The sequence below is a fragment of the Ammodytes marinus genome (assembly GCF_949987685.1).
Source record: "Ammodytes marinus genome assembly, chromosome: 12".
In the NCBI taxonomy this organism is placed as follows: Eukaryota; Metazoa; Chordata; class Actinopteri; order Uranoscopiformes; family Ammodytidae; genus Ammodytes; species Ammodytes marinus.
The window spans coordinates 4,512,509-4,538,752 of record NC_137216.1 but is presented as its reverse complement, the minus strand read 5'-3'; the positions used below and the strand labels follow the sequence as shown (position 1 = coordinate 4,538,752).

Here is a 26,244-nt window from a genome sequence, read left to right as displayed (position 1 = left end):
CCAAGGCTATTGTGTTGGCAGGAAGGCAACGGGCTACTTTCAAAGTCAAAATGACACCGAGGAGAAGGCTAAGCAGCAGGCTGCGGCAACAAAGCCAGTCAGACTCAACCACGCCACCAACATCTAGGACAGCCAATCCCACTTTAAAAGCTCTCATAAGGAGATGCGACTACACTTCTGCTTTCCTTTTTGCATTGCACATTCTCGGTGCCTCATTTTCTGCTGTGAAGGGAACATTTGAATGTTTCTGCTGTGAAGGGAACATTTGAATGTTTCTGCTGTGAAGGGAACATTTGAATGCTCCCTGTCCCACCGGTGGAAGTTCCCTTGTGTTCCAACTGAATAAAACTAAATTGCATGTTACCCAGACCCCTGCCAGTGTGTGAAAGAAAACAGCCCTGTCACACTACTATTGTAATGCAATCAGGGAATGTTTTCACAATATAATGAATTCACAACACAACATGTCCAGAATTCATCCTGACATGGCCCTGACGTGTTGGCCATGACATGTGTGTTCTTGTGCATGTACTGCATGTGTTGCTAATATGCATTCTTAAAAAAACGGGGGCACTCTTAACTAGTGATAGTATGTGTCAGTGTGCATCTGCTGTGAGAGTTCCTTGGCTGGGAAGTGGGAACATTCTAAGTATAAACTATATCTGTGTGTGTGTGTGTGTGTGTGTGTGTGTGTGTGTGTCTGTTATGTGTCTTCCAACCCCAAGCAAATGAGATGAGGTTTTGATATCCCACAGGGCTCCATAATAATTGAAAGGGCTTCTTAAACCATACAAACATGTGACATCACTCCCGGCCTCATGACAAGCGTTTACTTTTTCCCCGCTGAGATGAATGCAGATTCTGCCACACATTAAAAAGGATTACTAAGTAGTAATAACTTAGCTGAGTTTTATTGGCCAGAAACCATCCCATAACAACAAACAGCCAATGTTTCATTTGAATGTGATAAGATCATGAATCTGAAGATCTACATTGATGTTCCCATGTATGAGTTATCATATCAAGCTTTAATCCATTCGTTAATTACTCAACAAAACGTTAAGTGTAAGCATTACTTACCATACATTGTTTTGTAACAGTAAGGAGCTACGGTATATGTCGTGTAATCTTGACTTTGAAATATGGACATTGGCTTTCTGGACTATAAGCAAGCGCACACAAAACCCTTTCAAAATGAATCCATCAGAGGGAAAGTAATTGATTAGTCCAGGACAGAAACAAATGGCGTCCCTCCCTCCCTCCCTCCCTCCCCGCCTCTCAAGCATCACACAATGTTATGTACAGTACAGGCTTGATAGAGACGAATGGCTGTACCGGCAAGAAACGACAGCACTGACCATCTCTTGATTACTGCTCACCTTTATTGGCTTATGTGGTAGATGGAGAGGGGTCAAAGGGCATTCAATATGTACAGGGAGGCAGCCGAGAGTACCATGAAAAGTCAGTGTGTGCTAAACACATATGAGAGGAGTATATACTTTGTTAAAAAAAAACTAAAAAGCTGTACACATGATCACACAAATAACATTATAATAAAAGTATACGTGTGGACACTTGTAACATGCTAATGTGTGGTAGCAAGTAAGACTATGTTGTACATGTGTGCATAACTACTGCACCCAGACACACAGTGACACTTAAATATGTTCTGCTCTCCCCGTGACAAATGAATGCATCAATCCACATCAGCCTAACAAGGTGCCTTTCAGGTTAAAACCACAGCAAGCTCTGCACACGCCACAGAGACCATGGCACAATGGGAAAAGAGCGATTGAGAGAGAGAATGAGAGAGTTGGGAGAAATAAAAAGACAATCACAAAGGGGGAGATAGAAGGGAGTGTGTGTGTGTGGGGGGGGGGGGATGGGGGTAACAGAGAGATGTGTCTCTCCAAAGACAGTTTTGGCAGAGTCTTGTCAGTGTGTGACTGTCGTAGTCAAAGTCAAAGTTCCACTAGGGAGAGATTCAGACAATAGACTGCACCAGCATACTGGCCCCCTGACACACACCCCTCCCTCCCCCCACACACACACACACTTTCAGAGAGATGCTGTTCCTTCTAAGCTCTTCTGCCTGCTTGTCAGCCCCTAAGCCTGAATGGCGTTGGCAAGAAAGAGTGTGCAAAGAGAGCAAAAGAGTGACACAGAGAGAGAGAGAGAGAGGGAGAGAGAGAGAGATAGAGAGGGAGAGAGAGAGAGAGTTAGTTGCTGGTGGGCGGAGAAACACAAGAAAGGCAACACAAAGAAATTACAACAGTAAACCGCAACAAAAGCAGACAAGCATTTTGGACATTGAGTACTTTTATAACACCAGTGTACTGCATGCAATACCTCACCGGGGTGTGTTGTGCACGGGAATGTGTGTATCTTCATGAGTATGAAAAGTGAAAAAATATTCCACAAAAAGAGACCATTCTAGCAGTTGTCACCTCTTTGAGAAGCAGCTGAGTTTGGATGTGTGTGACTACGACACACTGTGGCACACATTTAAGAACCCTTTTAAAGACGTGCCTAACTGCAGACTGACACACTTTCTCCATGTCTTCTAACACACGTCTCATCAATCCTGTGGATATTCATTGCTCACTATTAGCTTTCCCAGGGAAATATCTCAAATACTCTTGATTCTGACCCACACACACACACACACACACACACACACACACACACACACACACACACACACACACACACACACACAGCTCTGGGCTGTCCCCACCACGGAAGGAACTACAGGTTACAAGTATTCGCTCAGCTGCAGTGGTTTGTTTATTGTCTCGTCAGCAGAGTGTGTTTGACTGTAATGTCCTATTTAAAGTGGCTCCAGGAGTCTACACTCTAGGAAGATATGGACTGATATATTCTGTTTTCCCTTTTCCACCATCACACTGTACATGTGTGTCCGGCTGCTCTGTGTACTGTGGCAGGGACGTGAATGATATCTAATTGTAATGTGTTATGAAGCATCCCCTTCTGTTACTGTGGATTTCATGTGTTTCCACAGCTGATTACATTTACTATTGGAAATGATTGAGCTATGATTTCTCTGTGCCACCACAATGATGGCAGCAAGGCCTGACCACACACACACACACACACACACACACACACACACACACACACACACACACACACACACACACACACACACACACACACACACACACACACACACACACACACACACACACACACACAATGGTTTCTTACCCGGTTAATATAAATAAAAGTTAAATGTTGAATTGTGTTTTCAATGCAGCAGTCTTTATTAATGTTTTAATTGTATTTACAAAAGTAGGTTTCAAGTATTCGCTCCACTGCAACCTCCACACAAGGAATATGGATTGAGTTACACAAACCCACTCTGTCTGTCACACACACACCCACTCATGATCATAGGTTTCCACACATGCACACACACACACACTTGCAATATGGTCTCCCATTACCGTCACATTGCATCTCATATTCTGCAAAACATATAATATGGTATATTCCAAGCTTGACGTTTTACACAGGGGGGGTGGAGAGTTTCCATAACCACGACAACGGTAATCATAGTGTGTGTGTGAACGTGTGTGTGAACGTGTGTGTACTTGTGGTATAGTTGCCCCAGTGGTTTCTTGGGGTGTGCAGGAAAAGTGAAAACAGCATTTCCCAGAAGTCATTGTCTTTCTACTATTTCCTCCTCTCACCAAAGGCCATGCAGCTGTCTGACGGCTCAGTCCGGCCTGGTTGGAAGCACTTCAGTTATATAAAAAAATAAAAATACATTAGAGCTATAGGGAAAGTGGGTTGGAAATATACTGTCAGCCCCTTGCCAGGCACACACTGTCTTTAACAGCTATATGGCGCTGTGTGGCATTATAAAACAGGAGACATACTGACAAGCAACAGGTAGGGAATGTGTAAATAGGCTTGAGTACCAAGCAATAGATAGGGATGTGTATATGCTTTATCCAGCAGGCATTTAACTGGGTGACATTTGCAGATGAAACACATCAGCATGTCTACTTGGCAACTTTCATATCACTACCACCTTAAATGGAGTCAGATTTAGATGTAGGGAAACAACACTAAACAAGGAGACACGGTTTAACCTGCTGAAACTGCCATTGGGGTAGACCTTATAGACAATGCTTATCAAAAACAAGCTGTACAGTGCAGTGCAATAAGGTAGAGGAAATGAAAGAAAATAGTTGTGTACCAAATGAACTGTATTCCTCTAATACAAGGCTGCATTGACTCCCAAGGTACCCAAATTCTGGGAATGTGCACGATGATATCAAATGAAGTCCTGCCTCATTCCTAATGTTGTGGCCTATACATTGAGGAGGGTTTCTTGTATCATAGTATCTAATTTTCAAAATCTAAATTTACTGTATTTTACTTTATGGTGTGCTTAATAAATGACATTCAGAAACTGTGTAACTGCAAACGTTTTGCCAGTCGTCTCCTCCTTGCCCTATACAGCTATGGAACAAATTAAGAGACCACTCCAAATGTTCAGTGTCTCTTGTTTTACTCTTTAGAGGCATATGTTTGAGTACAATTAACATTTTGGTTTAATAATCTAAACAGCTGACAACATTTCTACCAAATTCACAATAAAAATATTGTCAATAAGTAATGTAGAGATGAAGATTTAAGAAAAATCCATACTAGTCTCTTAATTTTTCCCGGAGCTGTAGCTATGTTGCACTGTTCACATTTCCTGGCTCGTTTTATTCACAAAGATGGCTTCATGTCTCTCCCTCAGAGAACACAAAAGAAGTCATTGATGAGTATACTGGTTGCATTTTACACCTGTAAGAGTGTTATGGCTATTCCATGCTACAGTCTTCCGACAGCGCACATGGGCCCACGTAAAATATCCTCATTAAAAGCTGAAGAAAAAAACTGTTTCAGTTCGCTGACAATAAAAAGCTTTGTTTTGGGAACTTACAGGAATATGCAACCAGAGTCTGAAACACTACAGAATGTCCACCAAGCCTTACGGTAACCTCTCCATCTTCACCAATCCAACCCTTCTCAAGAAATCCTCTTTTCCCGCACCTGATGTTTCCCCTGCAACACAGTTAACCGCTGTTCCAAGTTCCTGCTCAAACAGCTACTCTTTCAACTACAGGTGCACCTAAACCTCAAACTCCACATGGGTGAGTAAAGACGCAGAAGGAACAAAGATTGTTGGTGGATTTTAGCAGCTGTTTGAAGAGGCTACTCCTTTTGTGTTTTATTAAGGTTTTACTGGAGTACAATAAATGTTCAAACCCGGCCTTGCATTCTTTCCATTTGTCTTTTATGCTCCCCCATCATCTTTCTTTAGCTCCCTTTAGAATGGCTATGGACCTGTAGCAAATATCACCATGCATAAAAAAGAGGTACAGCAGAATGTGGAAAAAGGCTGGACTGATTGACAACAATAAAGTAGCAGAGAGAAAAAGACAGACACACACATATAGTGGAATTAAGTGAAGTGCTCTCACATTCGAGTTGCTACAAATGAAACGGGGGAGACTTCAAGGCGAGGCGAAAAAGAGCGGTGTGCCATCAAACTTTTTAAGAAGAAGTGCATGCAGGCTTCTAAGGTGAGAGGTTTTGAAGCATCAGTCATCTTCTGTGCTCCCCTTGTGCTTGGGCTTTCATTTCAGATGAGGGTGTCCACTCATATTTCATCTCTCTCTCTCTCTCTCTCTCTCTCTCTCTCTCAAGAACAAGCTTGTCTATGCCTGTCATTAAGAAGTGGCCATGGTTTCGCCCTTCTCTCCTCTCTGCATTCCCTCGGCAAGTCTTACTTTCATCTGTTGCATGTCAATGAAACAAGAGAAATAAGAGAAATGGGTGGACCATTGTATATATAGTCATTTTAAAGTGATAATTGGGGATGGTTGATGCCATTCATTCTGATTAGCTCTTAGCTCCACATACACTTATTATCTCTTGTCATCTTCAGGTTTGCCCTGGTTGAGTTTAAAGTGAAATTAAAAGATATATGGATTGTTTAAATGAATATAATGGACATAGATATATGTATGTATACAATGGATATAGATATATGGAGTTGTATATTTGTATGGATTGTAAATATCATATATAAAATATCAAATATCAAATATAGTATAACAAATTGTATAGATTTGTAAAAGAGATTATAAGGAACACAGGAAGCTAATATAAATATGAATTATTGAGCTGTGGAAAAGGGGTAGGATTAAATAAGTTATACTTCTTTTCAGGCATATCAATTCAATATGTTATTTGTTTATGCTTTTCATTTTGTTTTGTACATTTTGATATGTCTGAAATAAATTGAATCAATCAATCAATCAAAGGGTGCAATCGTACATTCATGTTCTTATTGTCGCCTCTTTTTCAAGTCATTGTAGCCAATTCCCGTGTTTCTTTTATTTATCACCACTATTAGTCTGAGACGTTTTCAGCGTTCCTACTTTATGTCTCGCTGTCCTTAGATTCAATTAGATTGAAATGTGTAAGCATGTGTCTGTTTTCTCTATGACATGCTCTGGTTGTCTGTGTTTGCCTTACCTGCAGTGTCGGCAACCAGGGTTCCGACGTTGCTCTCATCTGCCACTGAAACAAAAGAAACACACAGTTGCACTTTAAAAAGGGACTAAAAGGACAATGTTTTCTTCAAATTGAGTATGTTTTACTGTATTATCTTTATGTATTTTGCACCATTGTACATACCATGTACACATGTATTGTGTTAGTGTTTGTGTGAACATTGTTTTTTTAGGCTGCATAAGCATATTTTGTAGTATGGTTCTACTGCACAATGACAGATAAAGTATATTCTATACATTCTGTATTCTATAACAGTACACAGACACACGTTCACACACTTTCCATTGCTGTGTTTTCGCCCCTTAAAAACCTAAGACCTGGTTTAATCTAATTTCATTCCTCCCTATACTGCCTTTTTTCTTAGCCTCTCCATCATTCCTTATTATGCTTTGTGACTGGCAGAATATCAGCTCATTTTGTTTCTTGTGATGTTAAGCCAGATGCAGTGCTCCTGAAGTCATTTCCCCTCGCTCCCTTCTCTGTCACGTCATTTGTCGTTCACTCCCTTCTCTCCTTCAGTGGCTCACCCGCTCCCTCCCTTTTCTTTCCCTGACCCTTTCACTGGTCCCTTCACCTCCTGCCCTTTGCCCTCACTTCTCTTCTCAATGTTTTCATTTTTTCTTCGGTTACCCACATTTCATCGAGCGGTGTCCTCCTCCCTCTTTCCCTTGCTTTAATCACCGTTCACTCCATCATTGCTCCCTGGTTAATCCCCCTTTCACTTTCTACCTCTCCCACAGTCTCTCTCTCTCTCTTTTTCTTTTACTCCCTCTTTCCTAAAGCCACAAGGCAGGTCATTGCCAACATGATGACTGGTAGCACTTAAAAACACACATACACACACACACACACACGTCAGACCACAAAAACCAAGCAGTAACGTGGCTTCTCGCAGCAAATATCTTTCTAATGAAAACCAAAGCCTAACGTGTAATTCTAGCTGTGTGTGTGTGTGTGTGTGTGTCTGACAGCATCTGTCTGCGGTGAATCAACAGGACTACTTCAGCAGCCTTTAGTTTGTGGATCACTGTGTGTGTGTGTGTGTGTGTGTGTGTGTGTGTGTATGCCTACTTCAGCAGATCTTTAAATGCCACGTGTGTGACGCACACAGAGAGCTCTCATAAGGGAGGGAGTCTCAGAAAGATAGCCTGAGGTAACAGATTTGCTCAGATGAAATTCATTTCCATATTCATACAAAGCCTATTTAGCCTAAGCCTGAACTTGGTCAGACAATTGTCATTGTTCTAAATTAAAACTAAGAATGAAACAACTTGAGGGACACAAATTGACTGAAGTGAAGGCAGAGAAAGAAGAAATAAAGATGGAGAGAGTGAGAAGGACAGTGAGAACTACAGATGAAGTTCATAATCTGGAACCAAAACTTAAACTATTCTCATGTTTTTTAATTGGGCTGGCTTGGAAAATGAAATCAGAAATGATATAAAAACACTAAATAAATTAAGTGACACATGAAGTCAATTCTCAGATTTTTTTTTTCTCGATCTCGCTTTCTGCTCTTTTATTTTCCACCCACGAACGCGCGCGCGTGCGCACACGCACGCACACACACTACAATACATCATGGCTTCAGTCAGTATTGCTTATTACATTTGGTTCTAATGCAGTTGTCACTATGCATAAAGCACTTTGAATCGTATTAACACATACAGTGATCATACACATTTTGAGTAGCACATTATTTAAAGACTGTAATGGCTGGATGATCTGAAACATTCACACAAGCCGTCCTATAGCTATAGTCTGGCCTATTTTTATATAAACAGAGGTGGCAGGAGGAAGCATGTAGGCCTAGTTATGTTTCCATGACAATATCACAACAAATTAAAAAAAAAAGATCATTGTTGGCTATGTTTTATACAGTACATGTATGAGATATGATTTCAAAAGACTTAATGCAAGCATTAACATACAGTGCTAATGAGCAACATCTCATTTTCATATGGTATGCTGACTAAGACATATTTCCTAATTAACACTCGAGTTAACCGACTTCATGACCTCATTAGCAACCTGGTTATAGTTCATATGTTGTGGTGATCATAGGAGGCTAAAACCCCAGTCAGATTATTTTTTTATGTGTACACTTGGCCAATAAAGCTGTCCCAGATTTAGGTTTCTTTAGTACTATACTATATACAGTATTTTTTTCTCCAGAACATTCTTCCTGTTTTATCAAAACGTACGACACAAGACCCCTAAGACCTTTAAAGAGATTGCCATGGTTTATGATTGAATTGTCAGCATGGAAGTACAAAAAACTGCTTTATGTACTCTTTTCCTCCAGGTCTGAAATTGTTCACACCGTCTTAGCTGCAGCATTATTGTCTTGTGTGAGCAATCTGTTCCCCTGAACTTTATAGTGACAGAGGGCATGCTGGGAATAAAGAAAAGGAAGCAGGAGGGGATCTAGCAGGATTTCAGGCTAGTCTACAGGGAAGACATTCATCACCCAAGGTGTAAGGTGGAGGACCACCTTTATACCATTTCTGGATATTAAATATGAAATCATATTTTAATCTTATCCCCTGTCACTTAGGCAACATAGAGAGACATCCATGGATAAGATGTTAATACTGCTGCTTGATGAGAACACATCATGACATTCATAAAATATTAAATGGGTTTCGTCAAAAATCTAAAAGCAAAAGAGTTTGTGTACCGATATACAGTACACACATCAGTCTGTTGTTCTTGTAGAAATGGATAAGTGTGTATAACGATATTCTTCTGCACATTTTCTTACAAACATGCGCGCGCACACACACACACACACACAGCTGGCAGCAGAGCCAGCTTTAGGGGGAGGACTGCAGCAAGTGACATTTGAAACAATAAGCTTTTGTTGTGCTGCACCATCCACTGTCATATTACACAGATGTATGCACGAGCACAAACATCACTAAACACACATGCTGAAGTTGACTTTTTAACAATCACTGAAATGTCACACAACCCACGCATCAGCATATCAGTCATCAGAGAGCAAGAGGTGACAAAGCTCATGTGGAAAGTGCTTTCACAGAGTTGCCCCAGAAGTAGCCTGTTCTGGCTTGTTTTTGCATAAATAAAATAGCATGACTACATCCTTCGACATCCATTCTCATTTTTCTTTGTCAAACTTTTGGAAAAAAAGGAATAATAATGTGATAGAGGGAGGGAGGGAGGGAGGGAGGGGGAGAGAGAGAGAGAGAGAGAGAGAGAGAGAGAGAGATGAGTTGGGTATTTGGATTAATATGTATAAAGTAGCCTAGCAGTGATAGTCTGTCAATAGCAGTGTCCTCCAGCCACCGGAGCTGTGCTAGTTAGAGACAATCACTGCCATTGTATCCCATTACCTTAATCTCTTTGTTAACTTGTGCTTCCTCTCTGTCACCTGTCATTTTTATTCAGCGAAACAAATCTTCTTATTGCTACCTTTCAGACAAAGACAAATAACTAAGCCAGGAAAACCAGGCAATGGCATACATGGTTTCCTACCTGCACCTATGTAGAGTATCAGTGTGTATGTCTGTGGGATTGTATGAATGTACAGTATGTATTGTACACTATGCAGAGGTGTCAGTCTGCATGTGGCTTTGAGAAGCATGCTGTTGGATCAGCAGCCATGCATCAGCGTGGGTATTTAAATGTGTGTGAGGATAAGTTGCATGCAGCCACCATGCAGAACAGATAAACAGAGAAACATCTCCCACCAGTGTGCTGTTGGGTGTGAGTGGTACCCAGGTCCATGCTCTTGGAGGCTTTAACGTGCTGGAACTGACGCTGGGCAGGAGCCTGGGGCTGAGCCGGGCAAGAGCTGTGAGAAGTCTCCCTGGAAAACATTTATTACACAGTCAATCCAGACAATAGTGTTGGCAGTTTACAGAACTGTGATTATTTCTTGTGTGGGAATATTAATAATAATATTAAAGCGGCTACGAGTAACATTTAAATATCTTTTAAACAGCCTCATGTTTCCTCTCATAATCATAAATTACCTTTAACAGCAAACGAGACCATCAGTGCAAAGAAAGACGTTTTTATATAGTTTTTATCTGCTTTTGGTCTGGTCGCACACCCAGTCCGATTTTCGGTTCGCTCGTGCAAGCTCTATGGTCACATATCCGTATTGGTTGCAGATTTCAGTGTGGCGCTGCAACGCGATTTGAGAAGCCTATCCCTCCAGGTGAGGGAAGGGGAGCGGGAGCCTTGTTTGAGACAGTTATTTGTCGTCATAATGACTGATAACGGGGCTGAACCATCAAAGAAAAAAAAGAGAATGCAATGAAGAAAAGCTAAAAGGGAGAGTGATATAGGCTTACGGGCAGGACGAGGGCGTAGCAACGTGTATACAATTTCACGAGAGCGAAACTAGACTGCAGTGTTTACTCCTAAATGAATGAGCGGTTGGTACTAACACAACGTTTGCTTTGCTTCACCATCATCAGATAACCATTATCTGAAATAGTCATTATTTACATCAACAACACAAACACATTACCTCATCGTGATCCATACTAACTGCCGTCTCTCGTTCATTCGCTTTCTGTGAGGACACGTAATCTTTCAGCTCCGTGAGAGAGAGTAGTTAGGTGACACTGCTGTATCAACTCATTGCAATCAGGTGTGTGTAGCACTGACTGGCATTAGTTGATGCAGTGTCAAAACCACTCTCACGGAGCCAAAAAGAGTCCTCACACTTTCAACACACGGACATGCACTATATTGCGCCCTTCTCAGTTCACACTCGCACGCCTGGCACGAGCTAGAAAACAGCTTTGCGACAGCGGGCGTCGTAAAAATACTACCGCTTTTGTCCAAAGGGGACGCCAACGTGCCATGTTACTCGTAGTAGCTTTAATGGTAATACTTATTTGTATAGCACCTTTAAAAAGAAAGTAAAATAGTGATCTACAGAGATGATCAAACATGTAAACAAAAAAAGTCAAAGCAAAAACAGCAGGAAATTCATCAACACAAAGTTCCCAAAACCAGGAAAAAGTGCATCAACAACGTTAACACAAAATAGAAGGAAAACATCAAGAAATCCATTCAAACAAAGTTCAAATGTAAAACGCCCTTCTGATAACAGTGGGTTTTGAACCTGAAATGTCAAAGAATTGAGTGAGTTTGCTGATCTAATGTCCTGGGGTAAGGAGTTCCAGAGTCTTGGAGCTCTGAAAGAAATGTTTCTTTGACCTTTTGTAGCTAGTCTGGCAGAGTAAAGAGTGAGGAGGGTCAAATCTGAAGATGTAAGGGAAACACTGGGTTCATCGGGCGTGAGTAAGTCGGATATCTAACTGGGAGCGAGGCCATGCAGGGCTTTAAACGTTTGAAGTTTAAAATCTATTCTAAAAGTGTCAGCGAGCCAGTGAAGTGCTGCTAGCATGGGAGTGACGTTCTGAGCTTTAAGGTTGTTCATTAGTCGCTAAATACTAAATTGTATGAATCCCTCTGCAGACTCGCAAAGATGCAAACTAAATGTGATCCTAGCATGATCGCTTGTGTTAAATGCAAAGCCGTAAAGTTGCATTTAACACAATGATCATTACTACTACAAACAATTCAATTTATGTAAAAAGATTTAAATTAATGCAATTTTAAACATTAAATATAACTTTTCAAAGTACATATCAATCTACACTAATTCATTTCCACCAAGGCTTACCAGAACATATTCATATGTACAGTATATGGAACATTTAGTTAAGAAGATAGTGTTAATGAAAAGAGAAAAAAACAACAACATGGAAAACTGTGATCCAACGGACTGAATGAGTTGACTGTTTGTGGTGTCTCTGCTCTGCTTTACAATGCCTATTTGATTATAATTCCTATGAAAAAGCACTCTGTAATAGCAGCTAAGGAAGAAGAGGCATACACTCCCACACACCTTTCCTGTAGATAGGAGCTGCTCAAGTCTGTTTCATGTCCATACAGCTCCCCGTCCTCTTCATCGTCCATGTGACAGTACGTCCCATTGGTCACTGGAAAAGCATAGCAAAATACCAATGTGAAATGAGGTGATTTGATCATTTCAAATCAGAAAGGTTTTTAACACCTATACTGTATGTCTTTCTGGAACACAGCAGCTGTGATGTATTGAAGTTAATGTTGGCTGCAATAAATACCAATACCTAAAAACATCACACCTACGGCAAAACCTATTTCTCAACTGTCCATCCATATGCTACACATGTTTTGAAGAGCGATTACTTCACCAAAATAAAGTACAGCACACTTTCTTCTCAATCTAGTGCGACTCAGCAAGAACTGCCTTGTCCTAGCTCACTCATTAGCTGGTCAGACTCTGGGCTGTGTACCAACAAAACACAGCACAACTGACTACAAGTTGCTGTGTCAGTTGTCCTCCACTACGATACACCTACATGGGATGCAACCATAGATAGTATATAACATGGATGTAGCATCCGGGCTGACCTCAGTTATTCCATCTGCATCCAATCGTCCTGGCCTATGCGCGTCGTCATCTTGCCTCATTTCCTCTTACCGAAAACGGGCATTGATGTGACGTCGGGGGGAGGGGGATACGCCCATCTACCTCCAATAGTTTAAAAACTAGCATAATACAAAATAATTCACCCCCCCCCCAGTATTGTCATGGAGATATGACCTAAACATACAGACTAGAATGTTTTTTTGGACCAGGCCGTACATAGGTTTAATAAGGCTGTGAAAACGGCATATTTAACATGGGAGTGAGAAAGAATGAGAAATTTGTGAAAACTGTGAACTTAATTTTTGTCACTGGATGCTGGTAAAACTCGCTGTGGTTGGGGCTTGGATGCAAGGAATCCAACGATCAACTGTCATGCCCAACACCCATTTATGCGACCTATACATCTCAGGTCAGGCTTTTATATGGCTGATATTGCATAGTCTGTACCATATAATGTCTATAAAAATATGAAAACATCTGTTTGCTAGCAAAGACACTGTGTTTCTAGAGTAAAAAAGCAAATAGCCTACTGAGTTAATGGATGGAGAGAGATACATTAAGACAATGCCGGAGAGTGTTTGGAGAAGTTTTCTGAGGATAACTTGGAACCAAACAGGAAGTGGAAAATGGACTCTATCCATGTCCAATGGAAAACCAATCAATTAAAGCTGACCACAGCTACCATGGCCTGGGAACCCTGCAGGAAGTCATTATAATATGATTCAGAAAAATACAATTAAAAATAAAAGCCTGGGGGAAAACTTTAACCAAACACAGACTCTGTTGATCTGTTGAATTGTTACTGTGGAAAACTGGGTTAAACCAAAAAGTTATTTAAGACCTTGACTGACGAAAGGTCTTGAGAACTACAAACTACAATGGGTGGAATACAAGAGAAAGATAAGCTTTTGGATGAGGGGAAAACTAGAAGTGAAACACAAAGAGGATGAGAACGGCATAGTAAAGGCAGCTGCTCTACATGTGCATAAGTTGCCACAGATAGTAAGCTCAGGCGATACGGTCTGTGTCTGCTTGATAAACGAGTTTATGACAACTTGATATGCCGGCTCGCAATCCACCCAGGCACACAATTTACATACAGTCATCACTTCTCCGAGAGCACACAGCTGCCACACACACACACACACACACAACACATGCTGGGATTATTTCACTGTTTGTCCTTCAATGTGCCTGGATTCAGCACGTGTGACTGAAAGTAGAGATGCCGGGGAGTAGAGGAAATATCACTTCCACTCATCTCTATCACGTTCTCTCTCTCTCTCTCTCTCTCTCTCTACTCTAATCACCTGCGTTATTTTTCTCCTGCTCCCATTCTTGCAATCTGATATATTTTGGCTGTCATTTATCTCTCCTTTCAGATCTCTCATAAATCATTGTATCTCTCTACTCAGTTTTTCAGACTTTTTCTTTTCTTCTAAACTTCCTCCCTGCATCCTCACTGCCAGCACCTTAATCAGCTAAACTGTCAAACCCATTCTTCTTTCAGCACACACACACACACACACACACACACACACACACACACACACACACACACACACACACACACACACACACACACACACACACACACACACACACACACACACACACACACACACACACACACACACACACACACACACACACACACACACACACACACACACACACACACACACACACACACAGAGTTCTCACTGGCTCCCACTCTTTGAAGGCATTTTGCAGTGTCTATGATAGATCAATAACGGTATTCTCCAATCATACATACATGTGAATCTTTTCTTCTTTTGCGTGCAACTTTTTCTTCCTTCCTTCCTTCCATCTGTATTTCCTTTGTCTACAATGCGTCCTTCTAATCATCTCTTCCTATTCCCATCTCCCCTCCATCATCCGCTTTCTACAAAGGTGACACCCACTGTGTCAGCAATGTTACACATACTGTAAATCATAGGGCTTATGACGATTTCCTTTGCATTTATTTAGTGAAATATTCAAAACAAGGGCCCTGAATAATTCAAAGATGCTGACACGTTCTGGTCAGAGTCAAGTTTACTTTGGCTGTACAGAAATATTACATCAACAATCTAAGAGAACCATGAACGAACTGGGACTTTTAATCCATGGTCGCTCCAAAAACATCATCCTTCCATCTACATTGAAACCAATCTTTATTTAAATGTTTGACAATGTATTGTTAAACATGTACACACTGTACCTTTAAGTCAGAATTACAACACGCTGCACGAGAACACTACAGGCACAGCTATCATGGAAAAACAAACACACACAAATACACACATGCTGGCCGATAACAAAAGCATGTACACAGTCAGACAAGCATGCTCATTAACAAGAACATAGAGATCACACACAAACACATACAGTACAGATACTATAAGGGTGGTTGGAGTAGAGTTGGTTAGAAAGACCGATATGAAACAAAAATAACTCTTTATTACAGGCCAAGGCAAGCACTAACAAACAAACAAACATAACAACCTTGAGGAACATGTGAGGGAAAATAAAAGCTAGGGAGAGGAATGAAAGAGGGAATACGGGCAGCTCTAATTAAGACTGCCGTGTCACTGGCGCAATCTGTTTTGTTTATGTTTGTTTTTGGTTTGTTTTTATCTTAGAGATATTGTGTAGTTTTCATGATTATTAAACTTATTTAGTGCGTGGCTGAACTTGTTATGTATGATATGCCCACCTTTGATGCTGCTCTCCATGGCGAGAACAAAATAGAAAAACAAAATCATGGAATAGGGTCAGAGTGAGCCGGAACACAGTAAGAGCTTTTAGAAGATTCAGGAAATGCTTTGATAGAGAAAAGTGCTCCTGTGTGTAGCTATTCTACACAGTAATGTGTGTGTGTGTGTGTGTGTGTGTGTGTGTGTGTGTGTGTGTGTGTGTGTGTGTGTGTGTGTGTGTGTGTGTGTGTCAGAAACAAGCAATCAGTGGAGAGCCATTTCCTAAAAGCATGCAGGGTTCCCCCGGCTAATTCCGGCCATCTCTACCGGCATTACCTCGAATGCAAATAGACCCGATAGTAGAGGTAAAAGCATTTGGGTATACCTTATTAGCATTTGTGTATATGGCAGCATTTCTCCCAAAGCAAGTAACCAAGGCCCATTTCAATGCTTGAAATGTGAAAATAGACAATTATATATATATATATATATTTATATATATATATATATATATATATATATATATATATATATATATATATATATATATATAAATATATATATAAAATTATTAGGGCTGTCAAATTAACGCGTTAATTTCGATTAATTAATCACAGAAAAATCAACGCGAATAAAAAAAATAATGCAGATTAATCGCACTTCTATAATGCCCTTTGACCCGGTGCAAAAGTGGTGCGCAGCTGCACCTGTAGCTTGCTTACACAGCCCGCACGGGTAAAAGGAGAAAAGTAAAGAGAGAAGCAGGGGAAAGGGCGGGGCCGAGGGCTCTATGGACGGTTTATGGGATGCTTCGGGCAAATAAGCATGAAGGTAGGAAGACATCTTACTTTATTCTCCGCAGTGTCTGTGCATTATTGATTTAGTGGGTGCAACAATGTATAGGTTCAAAACAGTATCTATCAATCTTCCTCCGTGTGTCTCAATTTTGTTTGCTAGCTGTCTCGTCTCCCGCGTAAACGGACACCCGCCCCGTGTGTGTGTGTGTCAATATTTTTGCCTATGAGTACGACGATGGTGAATGAATCGGCATAGGCATCTGTGGCAGTGCAGTGCTGTCTGTTGTGGAGAAAGAAGTTACGAGAGATGGAGAGAGAGAGAGAGAGAGAGAGAGAGAGAGAGAAACTGTAGCAGGCTATACAGCCGTTTATAAACAGGTATAAAAGTGTCATAAAAGTATGTGATTAATTTAGATTAATTAATTACAGAGCCTGTAATTAATGAGATTAATTATTTTAATCGCTTGACAGCCCTAAAAAGAATATATTATTATTATTATTATTATTATTATTATTATTATTATTATTATTATTATTATTATTATTATTATTATTATTATTATTATTATTATTATTATTAATATATTTCATGAAAGAAAACAGAGTGCACACATGCTCAGTATTGTTTTGTTGACACAGGTGCCAAAACAATTGTTTTTGAACCAATACCTAGGTTTGAGGACGATAAGCCATTTTTACAAAATATGCCAAATTTTTAAATTGCATGAGTTTTAATTAGCCACCATGCCAGAACTGAGCCTTGATTCAATTCAGCAACGTTTCCTAATTTCCTGCTTCATTTCAGAAATATAGTAGAACATAATAACAACAAGGAACATTTAATTAATTGAAATAAATGCAAACGATGATTAAAAAAAATATATATGGAGAAATGTCAGCAGTCAATACAGAAAACAGAATTTTCAAGGCAAAACATATATATATTTTTTTTTTTATAAAATGTACTTCACAGCAAGTACTGGCATTTTGCAAAAAGGGTTTGAGGCAGAAAAGCACTGTCCTCTCCTATGGTACATACTGAAGAGAGAGACAAGAGCAGAGATAGAAGAGACTGATTGTTCTAGGAATCAAAAGGAATAAATAAAAAACGGTTTAATTTCATTGAAATAATGCTGTTAGGTAAATGGCTTGTGCACATTTACATAACAACACGACTTAATTCAATCAAACAATTTTTATGTTTTATTTTTTTTATTCTCACAAGACTCACCACTAGATGCATAGACAGCATGGTTGATCATGGGGCCGTTGGTCTGACCGTTGACTGGGCTCACCTGTCCTGACAGGCCACAGGAACCGTCAAATGAGCGATTGGGTGACACCCCATGGTGATCCTAAAACAGGGAGGAAACAACCACAACTTTGAACATTTTCAAGATAAATTCCATACAGACAAATCAAGTCCCGCTAGCAAAAGCAGTTACAATTATGAAAAGGAAATACTATTTCAAGATGTACTAAACAAAGACTGATACAAAACATACATAACAACATGCTAATGAAATGCTTGACAAAATGCTGTGATGAATTTGAATTGAATTTTTGGTATGTGTCTTCGTGTGTGGATTGGATTTAAATGAAGGGATGGCCAGATGAGTGAGTGAGGGCTTTTCATTAGTCTATTCAAACACAATAAGACATTGAAAAGATGGAATAAAGAAAGGAAGACCCTCAAAAGACAGTGGAGGATCAGGGTGAAAGAGGGGACTCCATTTCCCATGGCCCTGTAGGGGCTGTAACCGTCTTCAACACTGCTTAAGTTTTTTCTGTGTGTGTGGTAGCGACAGTCATACTGACACCTATCCCCTCGAGGAATGACCCTCTTAGGGCCCTGTAATAGCCAAACAAAGCACTCATTCTAGCATTAATGTGTGTCTTTGTGCGTGTATTATTTCTTTAGAAATTTCATTTGCATTTATTTATCTTCCCTGTGTGTGTGTGTGTGTGTGTGTGTGTGTGTGTGTGTGTGTGTGTGTATGTGTGTGTGTGTGTGTGTGTGAGTGTGTGTGTGTGTGTGTGGAAAAACTGTACATATTCATGAACATGTATAAATATGTATGGCATTTTAGCTGTGTAGCTTGGTGTATTGTGTTTCTCTGTGTATCTGCCTGCCAATATATATACAGCCCTCTCCACGCAAACAACAAAGAAGACCTAGGAACACTGTGAGTGTAATAAATCCAGCTTGTCATCTTCCTCTTGACCCCCCCACAACTGAGCTGCAGTTCTTGCCCCTGCGACCCAGGACACATCACTCTTTGGTGAGTTAAGAGTTCATGTGGGGGGGGGCCCCTCCCAACCCATTAGCTGGTGTCATGGTGCAATCAGATTACTCTCAAACAACAAATTCTCTTTCCGACAGCAAAAGGGTTAGGGTTAGGGTTTGGTCACTGTCCTCAGTGAAAATGCAAGCCAGATCTAGGGTTATAGTTCCGTACCAAACCAAACCGAACTGTCCACTCTGTTGAAACGAGGCATATACAAAGATAAACATCAATCAATATAACAATCAATCCAAATAACTGATGTATCTAAAGTACTATATACAGTACATTTAGCTTAAGATAAAATAAAATAGTAAATTGAATGCAATATAAATGATTCGGAAAACTGTTTACAATTATATTAAAACCAAAAGGAAAGTCAGTAGATTAGAAAGACAGCAATCATGTTACAAAGCTAGGAGCCACTGTGCCAAGGTTTAAAAACAGTCTCAGATTACGTTGATGGAACCTGTGCAGAGCCAGATACTTATTAAACTTGGAGACAGAGGATGTTTGGATAGATGCTGGATAAAGTGAGACATTAGAGAAGTGGCTGGAGGTGAATACAGTAAGGAGAACTTAGAAAGAGAAAGAGCAAAGGACACAGCCAAGAAAAAAGGAAGGGAATAAAAAGATCAGAGGGGGGAGGTAAAGTGGTCCACTTTTGCAATGTTAAAAGCATCAATACTGAAGCCCAAAAAGGCTTTTAAGGTACAGTCTCTCATCTATTGGCCTTTATCTCCCTCTGTTTTCTACCCTTTCTTCCCCACCCTAAAGACAAAGATGGAGACGCGGATGCAACCCCTTTGATGTCGCTAACAGCTTCCTCCATCAAGCTATTGACAGGGAATGTCCTGAGCCATTCTAACACTAAACACCCGATTGCAAAGACATACACAAAAGGTTTTAGTAGATGCACTTACCTCAAACTAAAACAGCCTTGCAATAAACCCTACCTTAAAAGGTGCTACGAGGAACTTTTAAATATGTATGAAACAGTCCAATTTTTTCCTCTGATGATCATACATTACTAGTAACAGCAAATGAGACCATGAGTGCAAATAATTATATTTGTATATAGTTCTTCTTAATGCCTTTGTCATGGGTGTGCTCACCCAGGAACAACAGCTGGCGTATTAAAAACACTGCCGCTTTTGTTCAAAGGGGGTGCAAGTATTTACAAAAACTGAAAGTTCCTCGGAGGTGCAGTAGTGAGTAGTGGGAAAGCAATTGTTGACATGATGGCTTTTTCCCAAAATCAGTAAATCTGTCTATACTGTAAATAAATCTGATGTTTATACACAGCCTATGCTCTGTAAACTGGTATGTAAAAAAGGGAATATAAAAAAAGTAAATACTGGAACATTTGGCGTGTGTTTGGCGTTTGTGTTCTTGCCTTAATATGTGTGCTTGTGTGTGAGCAGTATAATGCAGGGTGTATACAATACGTAGTAGTAAGCCATGCAAAGGGCTGTTCACACTTGAGCCAATAACCTCGACATTGTGAGTGTGAGGTGTCTGTATAAACCTTCTACAGGGCTGTGTGAAAGGCATCAGCTGAAAAGCAGCCGAGATTGAAAAGCATCTTTTTGTGCTCATCCAAAAAAAGAGATACGGCTGAGTGTAGGACACAAAAGAAGCACACAGATACACACACACAATCTGAATAGCTCAGAATAGTGTTAATGCTCTTTTTGCTGCCGCTGGTAAGAGCAGGGACACCAGTGTCAAGTATGTGACAAATGGATGGAAGGGCAAAAAAGTCAGCGCGAGTAGAGGCGCAGGCAAAAGCCTGGGAAAAAGAAAGAAAATACATGTTTTAGTTTAGAGTGAGAGCCAAAAGGAGGGACAGGAGATACAGTGAGTGAAAATAAAATGTCACTTCGTACACAATGGTGAATTTCAGGGCATGCATTTAAATATAAATTAATTGTGTTCTGAATGAGTGTTTCGGAAAGCTTTCTGTCGATGGGGATGTGTACTCTCATATCCCACTGATGTTTGTTTGCTGCCCTTTTTCTTATCTTTTTTTTTACCACAGAGCTGAGTGAATTTCTACTCCTAGTGCTAGTGTGTAAGCTTTTTTTGCACGTGTGTGTGTGTGTGTGTGTGTGTGTGTGTGTGTACACTTGTGCATCTATTTATGTCTACTTCACATCGCTTCAAAGCCATCCATAACCTTGCACCCACACATCTAACAGACCTCATTCAAATTGCCACTCCCTCCCGTGCACTCCACTCCTCCTCCTCTGTTCACCTCACTGTCCCCTCTGCCCGTCTCACCACGATGGGGAGCAGAGCCTTCAGCCGATCTGCTCCCCTGCTCTGGAATGCACTACCCCCCGACATCCGCAACACTGACTCCATATCCCTGTTCAAATCTAAACTCAAAACTCACCTTTTCAAATTTGCATACCCCTCCTGATCTTCCCATCCCATTTTGGTTTTTAATTCATTTGATTGTACTGTATGTGTCTCATTGTACGGTGTCCCTGAGTGTCATGAATGGCGCCATTACATAAAATGTATTATTATTATTATTATTATTATTATTATTATTATTATTATTATTATTATTATTATTATTATTATTATTATTATTATTGCTGTTTAAAGGTTCAAGGTAAGGGTTAGGCCTTCAGTTGTGATGGTTAAGGTTAGGGTGAGCATTATGTCAATGTCAATGTTCCTCACAAAGAAACAAGTACAATACTGTCAGTGTGAGAGAGAGAAGATAATGTACCTTCAGTGTCCTCAGCACCACTAGTTGAATTGTCCCTCGGATGTTTCCCTCCTGTGACATAGAGCGACGTAGCGTCTCCATGGCCACATGGTTGGAGCGTCCCACCAGTGATTCGCTGTTGACTGCTACCATCTGGTCATTGACACACAGACGCCCATCCTGTAAAACACACACACACACACACACACACACACACACACACACACACACACACACACACACACACACACACACACACACACACACACACACACACACACACACACACACACACACACACACACACACACACACACACACACACACACACCAATTAGATTGAAACATTCTTTGCATTCTAGATGTGATACTGTAAGTGCACTGGATTGCAGTCCTATGCATATATTCCGGTCTATGCATGAATGTCTCTGGTTAGTTGACAAATCAGTTAACCTTGTGTGCATGCATGTGTTTGCCCTTAAACCTCCTACGAGGAACTTTAAAATGTTTCTGAGATCCTCTGAGTAACAGAAAATGAGACTCTCAGTAAAAACAACGCTATTTTAACACAGTTATTATTAATGCATTCGCTAGGGATCGGGCCGATCCGATCCAATATCGGTATCGGTTCCGATATGACTGCAATCTACATATTGGATTTCGGACTAACAACTCCAATTCAAAAAAATAAATAAAACACTTTTATTTATTTTTAGAAATCTAAATTAGAGGTGTGTGCGTCTGCCGGTGTATCTCTGCTGTCTACCACGTCATGTGTGTCCTGGTGAGTGTGAGATCAAAGGTGAACATGACAGGAGCAAAAGAGCAGCTGAGGTTGGCTACAACAGTCCCCACAAGACCAGTTATTTATGGTCATTTGGATATTGGTGTGGTAGGTCTCATGGCACCTTGTATGCAGCCCCTCCATGTATAATGGATTTGATGAAGATACCCAGGTCCTCTCCCGTCTCCCTGGACTTGTTCCCTTTGAGGCTGATGCCGAGCCCCGCCGAACCGCTGTCACTGAGGGGAACCTCCAACACAAGCTGCTCCTTCCCACTGTCAGCAACACAGCCCAGCACACGGGACAGCTCTTCATTCTGGGAGGAAAAGAGATAGAGAGAGATGTAAAGAGAGGGAAGGAGAGTAACGGTAGAATAAGGACAGAGACATCAATGAAGACAAGCATATGATGGGAAAGAGGGGGGGGCTCAGAAGACAGAGGTCATCTCATTGGGCTCCAATAGTCTCCAAAAGCTAAACTAAAAGCTTTTCCATTTGAGAGAAACCATCACCAGGAGTTTTTCTGCTACATTTCTCTATGATGGAAAATGTGCTGCCGGTCTATTTTCAAAAAAGGAAAAGAGAAGGTACAAAAAATCCATTTGGACTGTCTGCTTTTATATATATCTTTGTCCTTCTCTCAGCTCAGCAATATCAATAAAATGACCTGTGCATTTCTGGAGAGGTAATTGGAGAATACGGCGAACACAGAAAGCCAGAGAGACAAAGTAGTGAGAGTGGGGGGGGAGGGGTGGTATGGAGTGGAAAAGAAGGTTGCTAAACAAGAGGTAGAAACCAAGAATGAAAGAGTGACTGTACAGAATAAAATTAATATCATAAACCCTACAGAGATGGTGAAAAACACCATGCTATTAACTGGGAGGTATGGCAGTAATGATTAAGTCTGAGGCAGCGTTGGAGGGAAAAAAATATCAAAAACAAAGAAGGCAAGTGGATCCCGCCAGATGAAAGTGTGTTGGGAGGCTTTGATGGCTCAATGGGAGAGGTAGCACTGTTGCACTACATACGGATGAAAAAAACTGTGATACATGCTTATTTTTGAAAACTTTTCAACAGCAGAGGAGTTTTGCACGAGATATGGTATAATCTAAAAAAACACCTTAAAATACTTGATGTACTGTATCCAGGGCCGCCCATAAGGGGTGGAAAGTGGGAAAGCTTTCTAGGGCCCAGCCACCAGGGGGGGCCCAGAGAGAAAATATTTTTTATTGAAATTTTTATTTATTTTTTTGCAGATGACCTAACTTAGCCAACCTTTATTATGAACGCTATATTCGCAAGAGAACTTTCTGTAATAAAAGAAAACATTTTATTCATTGTTACTTGGGTAAAATATATCACATTTTATATGGAAAAACTACAAATATCATGGGTCGTTTTTCCCCCTCAAAACCGTTGCTTGCCAGCGTTACCTATGTATTGATGATGAGCAAGCTAACCTAGCAAGCTTAGTGATGCCAGGACCTGGACATAAATCAGGGTACCAGAAAAGAAAGGAATAAAAAGAAGGAACTTTCAAGGGCTTTAGACCCCCGGAAAATTCCTTAATATCAGTATTTCTGCCAGCAGAAGTGGATTTTCAATTCAGAGATACTGTGATATTTCATCAAGTTTTGCGGTGTCTTTGTGAGGGTGTTCTGCAAATGATTCTTTATATTGTATCTATTATTTTCTAAGAAAATTAGAAAACGAAGGTGGCAGATGGTTGTTATACTGATGAGGAAAGCTTCTGGTAGCAGTGCTATCATGGTAAACCCCCCCTACAGCATTGGTGTGTCTACGCGCGCTCGCATCGTCGGTATCTCTGCCCACTATTATTTCCAGTAGCCCACCCTAATCTAACTGGCTAGAACCGACACCGTTTACAGGTATGTGTTTAAGTAGGAATTAGCGCATCATGCACATTGATACAAGCTCAGTATGAGTAAAGGGGCCCCAATGACTGGACCTTTTCAGGGGCCCAGTCATTTGTCTGGGCAGGCCTGACTGTATCCCCAGACAGAACATTCCGATGAGATGATTTGAGATGTTTTATGACAATCAAAATACACTTTTTAAAATACTATGTATTCATATCCATGCATTGCAATTATTATCACATTGCGATATTTGAAGCTAAACAAAGGTTTTTAGATGTGTAGAGGAAAAAGTATATACAGTAAACTCTGACTGAAGAATGAGCTGTGTGTTTGTAGCATCTACATGTACATGTGTGTCTGAGAATGTTTTGAAGTTCCTGCATCAAAATGTTCATGGATGCACTTTCCTTTTGTCCTCTTGCCAAATTAAATGATTGTTTGTATGTTACTGCATGTTCAGTTACATGGCAGTGTGAATGTGTCTGTGTTTGCAAGAAATCTATAGGAATAATTCAATGTACCGGTATGTCAAAAGTCCATGGCTGTGTGGATGTGCCAAACTCAAATCTCTGCAAGCCTGTGTATATAATAATGCATGCATTCAGTCTCAGTGTGTGTGTGTGTGTGTGTGTGTGTGTTTGCGTGGGTCAGCAGTGTCAGGTTTAGACAGTGTTTGTCTGTGGGGATTGTAGGTTTAACAGCGTTAAGCCGCAACAAAGTCCTCTACTCTGCAGAAAAGTGTTTCCCCTGTTGGAAAGACTCTCCCCATCAGACCCACTGTCCAGACCTGATAGGAGGCGCCGCGACCTTGGAAAGAACTTCAAAACAGCCAGAAGAGAGAAAATGTTGGCAAAATGTTTTGGTGCATAATTACATTGACAATGCATCAGTCTCTGAGATTCCGCCCACAGTAATGTTCATGATTTAGCAACTTTTCACTTGGTCTCAGCCACCACTACGTGCTTTATTAATCGGATTTAAATATCTCAGCTTTGTTCATTTATGATTTGTATTTCTTCCATGCAGTCAGCAGAAAAGTTTCAAAGCAGCCGTTCTAAGCTTGGTCAGGACCAAGTGTGTCATGGAATCTGACAAAAATATGCAATTGTAGCTAGAGTAGCTTATATGGGTGATACATTCAGTTTCCCTGTTAAACAATGAATAAACACAGCCTTCAGGCTTAGTGACAAAAAAACAGCCTACGAATAACTAAACATAATCATAATTTGGTGTCAACAAGTAAGACTTGGGCACGGTACTAAGGTAAAAAAAAAGAAATCACACAATTAAACAAGACTTCTCTTTGTCATTAAGTGAAATAGCTTTGAAAACACACACGAGTAGAGTGGACAAAGGGCGCAAATAAATTGTAACTGGACACTGCAATTTCAAGGAATATTTCGATTATCTCAGCCTCATTGCAATGATGTGGTTATGTCTGTGTGTAATACTACAATAATAATAATACAAAATGTTGTGTGCTCATGTGTGCACGGTCTGCTTGCTGCTATATAAAAATGTGTTTGTGTCTTTGCTACATGAACTCTATCAAATCCATCAAGTTCTAGAAAAAAAGGCTGCTTGCATAGATGAACCTGCTCATGCTGGTCGTTTAACATTTAAATGGGTTGCCACAATGATGGATCAACAGGAGGACACGCTATTAAAAAAGACAGCTCAGTGTCAGTCGGTGTGTGTGTGTGTGTGTGTGTGTGTGTGTGTGTGTGTGTGTGTATCCGTGTTGTTTCATTAAACGGAGCCGGAGAAACGTGTGTGGGAGAAATGATGGAAAGACACATTATGCTAAAATGAGCTGGAGCAGTCAACTAAAACCCCAAAACACATATTCAAAAAAACAAAACAAAAAAGAGAGAACGATTTGCCCTTAACTCAACCCTAAAGGCTTGAACTGTAAGGCACAGAGGGAAATTAAGAAATATAGAACAAAGATAAGATGCGGGGGAGGAGATAGGAAGAATGATGATCAGAATTTGACTTGTCAGTTGTTTGAGTAA

General features: G+C 40.5%; 1 protein-coding gene across 3 annotated transcripts in view; it reads right to left on the bottom strand.

Annotated features, from left to right (window-relative positions):
* The window catches only part of LOC307258513 (partitioning defective 3 homolog B-like), a 244,188-nt gene that overhangs the window by 109,480 nt on the left and 108,464 nt on the right, over positions 1-26,244 (bottom strand). For all 3 annotated transcript variants that reach the window (XR_013845127.1, XM_080038071.1, XM_080038072.1), the window contains exons 13-18: positions 22,475-22,666; positions 21,588-21,746; positions 17,791-17,914; positions 12,497-12,590; positions 10,317-10,435; positions 6,565-6,609 (exon numbers count right to left, since the gene is read on the bottom strand). Coding sequence is in view for 2 of the 3 variants with exons in the window: in XM_080038071.1 (XP_079894197.1) it covers positions 6,565-6,609; positions 10,317-10,435; positions 12,497-12,590; positions 17,791-17,914; positions 21,588-21,746; positions 22,475-22,666 (733 nt within the window). In the remaining variant the exon portion in view is untranslated. The remainder of the gene's footprint in view (positions 1-6,564; positions 6,610-10,316; positions 10,436-12,496; positions 12,591-17,790; positions 17,915-21,587; positions 21,747-22,474; positions 22,667-26,244) is intronic.